Below are 4,326 nucleotides of genomic sequence, written 5' to 3' on the forward strand. Positions count from 1 at the left end.
ATCTTCCTAGGATATGTCCTCACGTTGTGATGCAGCTCGAATGGCCCCAATGGCTAAGATGATGGTGGGCTTGGAAGCTATACTAAGACCTACATGCACTTATTTAGTCTATTATTATTCGAGCCGTAGTCCACCCATCTGGCCTAGCCATAGGGCGGTTGACATGGATTAACCTATGATATAACCAACCCTTGGCACTATATATAGATGTGTTTGGTAGCCTCTTTGTCATATCAATATCATCGAGTTTATATCTATCTTCACTACATTGTACACCGTTGGCTAGTGCATGACATCCTTTGTCTAGAGTCTACCTAGATTGCTATCAAAGCTCCTTACTATGGGTAGACACCATCAATTTGTAATCTAGTTTACAAATAATAATTCAATATTACTCTCCATCTAGATTCTTGCATCAAGTTCTTTGTCTTCTGAAGATTTTGTTATTTATGTGCAAGTGTAAGTCATATTTTCTTACATGAACATGTTACACAATGTCCTCCTCTATAAGGGAGGCAAAAAATTTAAGCTTTAGTACTTGAATCAGAATACTACCAAAATAGACCTTTTCGAGTGTCTTTAATGCTCTAGTACTTGAATCAAAACACATGCACAAGTATGGATGGATGTAAGTGATCTCTCTCTCTCTCTCTCTCTCTCTCTCCCCCCCCAAGTATTTGGCATTCAAATGTACATCATATATTGTTTTAACAGTAGCCTTGTTAAGAAAAGAGCTAATTTGTGGATTTTAGAGAACTTTATTAAATTTTTAATCTCTTTAAATATAAAATTCAAACAAACTTCTTATACGACCATATTATCAACACAAAATACTAGTCGAATCTCTTTAGTCGAATCTCTTTCAATATAAAATTTCCAACCAATTTCTTATAAGAATATATCATTAACATAAGATACTAGTTGGAAAAATGTTTTTGTTCTTCTCTCTTTTTTTTTGGGGGTCATCATAAGTACTTTTTGTAAAACTTCACAAATATTTAAACTAAAATTTTAAGCACCCTAGGAATATAATATGAAAAAAAAGCATAAAATTGTTGCCATGTATCTTGCATCAATTGAAAACATACTTTGTTACATCCATCTCCTTCAAATCAAGCTTTTACAACATTTTTCAAGCACTTTAGGTACATAGGTTTTTTTTATAAAAAAACTCTTACAAGTGTAGTATGCAAGTAAATAATCTCATGCCATTTTGAGTTTATTCACCTTTTTGTTTCTTAAACCTCGAGCCACTTTTATGGCTAAAGACGCTTTTATGGTTCAATTATAGGACTATTGTGAATTTTAACCTGAATGGCATTGACACTAAGCAGCAAGTACACAGGCTTTAAAATTCCACCTTATTTCCATGGATGTGGTAAGAAAAGATGATGGCATTGAACATGCACCTTTCAATCTCTCACTTTCCGAGTCTTGACATAATAAGAAGCATGTTAATACATTGCGAGCTCAAGAAGCGTTTAAAATAGAATGCATGAAAGCATTGAAATATGTTGCATTCTTCAATTTTCTTTTACATTTCACAGTCTTCGTATTTTGTGATGAGAGGAGGAGCTGCTGCTTACAAGAAAAGAATCAATGCAATGATCACACAGACAAGGACGATGTAGAGCCTGTAGAGGAGGACTTCTCGTCGTTCGTTAGTTGTGGGCGGATGGCGGCGGCTCATGAACCCGTCTCTGGAGGCACCGCCATAGCTAGACGAGGAGGACGACGCTGGAGAGAAGAAATCATTATCCATGTTGAATTGTGCATCAAAGAGGGGGTGAGGGTGGGGGAAATGGAGGTTGTGGAAGTGAAAAGGGGGGGCACCACCATGTTGCCAAGAATCCCAATTTTCAAAAGGTAAGGAGGTTGGGGAGATGTGAAGAGGGGGGGTGTCCGTTCTAAGGCCAGGTGGGCGTTGTGGGAGGGGTTTGGTGGTGGTTCTAGGGTCAGGGGAACCCACTTTTCCTTTACCGTAGAGGGGTACAATTTTGTGGTCCTCGGCGAGGCTGGCTTTGCAAACGGGGCACTCCTTGGAGAGGGAGTGCATTTCGAGCCAGCGATAGATGCAAGGCCAGCAGAAGAGGTGGCCGCAGAGGGTCACCACGGGCTCCTGCGCCACCTCCAGGCAAATGTGGCAGTCGAAACTCCCGCCATCCTCTGCATTTGAAATCCTCACTTGTTGTTGTTGTTGGGGGGCCTCCTCCCCCACGTCCATAGCCGTCATCTCTGCCTGGTATCTCTGCTGGCCAATGGCAACATGCGCCTCCCCCTCCTCCTCCTCCTCCTCCATAGCGGAGGAGCTTCCACCCCCTTCGCCGTCTAAGCAGCTGTCCAACATTGGCAAGCACGAAAGAAAAGCGGATGGATTGCAGCCCACCACCCTCCAACCACATCAATCAAACGCCTTTAGCTTTTGAAAGGTGTTCTTCTTCTCCTCTTTAAGCTAAGCATCTCTCGTACACAAGGCACCCTCATATGCATCACCACTACTACTACTACTACAACAACAAGCAACCACCACCTTATCCGTTGCATTCTCCTTACTCCAATGCATTCTTTGAGCACCTTACTTCATCACAACGTCAATCTCTCCCTAGGTTTTAGAATCCCGTCATGAGTATATGCCTCAAGTATCTTGCATGACGCTAGTATCTTCTCATTATGATGTATGCTAAGTTCCTCATTCGGTATAGCATCATCTTTTTTCCCACTTTTCACATAATTTGATTCTTCAAAATCTATACTTTCTCTCTCCGTGCACACCATCTTTCAACATGGAGGATCTCAAAATAGTATATAATATGTTGCTTTCAGTACAATTACTTTATTCTGTTGTTGTTTTTGGAATTGTTAAACTATATATTCTATGTAGCAATAGTACATATTCTATGTTATGTGTGGCCTTGGCCCCAATCAAGTATGGGAGCCCACTTATATAGGGACATCATCCGCACCATTTTAACACCCACCAAAGACACTTCCCCCCTTCTTAAGGTCGAAATGTCATCTACACTCTTGTGGTTTTATTCATCAACTTCATGGTTGTAAATGTGTCTCCTATCCCCTCCTTGCAAGGGCTTCGATACAAATATACTATTATCACCATTCTTAGCACCATCCAAAATATTTCGGAGGCAGATAGATTGTGTAATCCCAAAAACCAATATAAGATCTCTTCTTATTCAAAGCTTCTTAATGTGAACTTAAATTGGGTCTTTTATCATATATTTCTGTGCTCATGAAGCGTGCAACATTGAAACCCTTTTTGGTGTAACAAGCACCTAGCTTGCATAGTGTTATCTTTGTCCACAAGACTTGGGAATTTATTAACCTCCAAAATACAATGATCTAGGGATAAGGACAAGATGCTCTTAGGGGAGGAAACCATCCTTGTCTACATCCTTATGGGATCTATTTCCCCATGTGATATTATTTTTGATTTCCTTTGATACTTTTTAAAGTGAACTCTCTTCTTTACCAACTTTATTCCTAAGAGCAACAAGGTACATGTACACACACACATACATATATATACATATGTATGTATGGCACACACACAACACGTGTGTGTGTGTGTGTGTGTGTGTGTGTGTATCTATGCATATGTGTGTGTGCGTTTGCTTTGCTATCATAACTCCCAAGGTGCCATGCCAGATCCCCTTATAGGATTGAGAGCCTTGCTTTCAAGAGCTCGTGGTGGGAATAGTCAAGTTAATTTCTTGTACATTTCTTCATCTCATAATATATTGATGTATTACAATACTAGGTAGCATAACCTAGCTCACTAGCACATGCTCTTAGAGTGGGAAACACCATTAATTATCTATTAGTCTTTTATGGGCGTGCCCGTCCAAGTTTGAGATTTGGACACCATTGCTTCATGGCTTATTTGAACATGAGTTTGGTGTGTCCATTCTTAACATTTAATGTAGATTACTCATGCTTTGGCATATAATTAGGTGTGAAAAACCTTGTTAATCCTAAAGTGGATTAACATTTTTCCTTCCTGATATTGATTGAGTCCTCATGATGATCAGATTGAAGACTTTATCAAAGGGTAGATGTATGCTTGGGTGTGCTGATAAATAGATGTTGCATGTCTTTGATCCTCCAAAGGGATGACGAAGCTAGTTAGTAAATGAAAATGTTAATAGCAAATGGGATCCTAATTGTGGTGGGTGCCATTGCGTGTGATTGCTTCTCTCTTACTTTTTTATTTCTTTTTCTCACAATCACATGTAAGGTTACAATATTTATTGAGGTTAGTGGGGATTCTGTGGTGGCTGGTTAGCAATGGAAGAAGGGAGGTGGGGGTCT

The 4,326-nt window shown here is 39.9% G+C and overlaps 1 protein-coding gene across 1 annotated transcript; it reads right to left on the bottom strand.

Annotated features, from left to right (window-relative positions):
- Positions 1–1,249: 1,249 nt before the first annotated feature.
- LOC147629493 (uncharacterized) lies at positions 1,250–2,394 on the bottom strand. Its single transcript, XM_086813020.1, has one exon. It carries the CDS (start codon positions 2,345–2,347, stop codon positions 1,583–1,585), a length of 765 nt encoding a protein of 254 aa, XP_086669146.1. The 5' UTR covers positions 2,348–2,394; the 3' UTR covers positions 1,250–1,582.
- Positions 2,395–4,326: the final 1,932 nt, after the last annotated feature.

This window comes from Cibotium barometz, chromosome 18, assembly GCF_041138505.1.
Source record: "Cibotium barometz isolate CiBa-2024 chromosome 18, ASM4113850v1, whole genome shotgun sequence".
Taxonomy (NCBI): domain Eukaryota; kingdom Viridiplantae; phylum Streptophyta; class Polypodiopsida; order Cyatheales; family Cibotiaceae; genus Cibotium; species Cibotium barometz.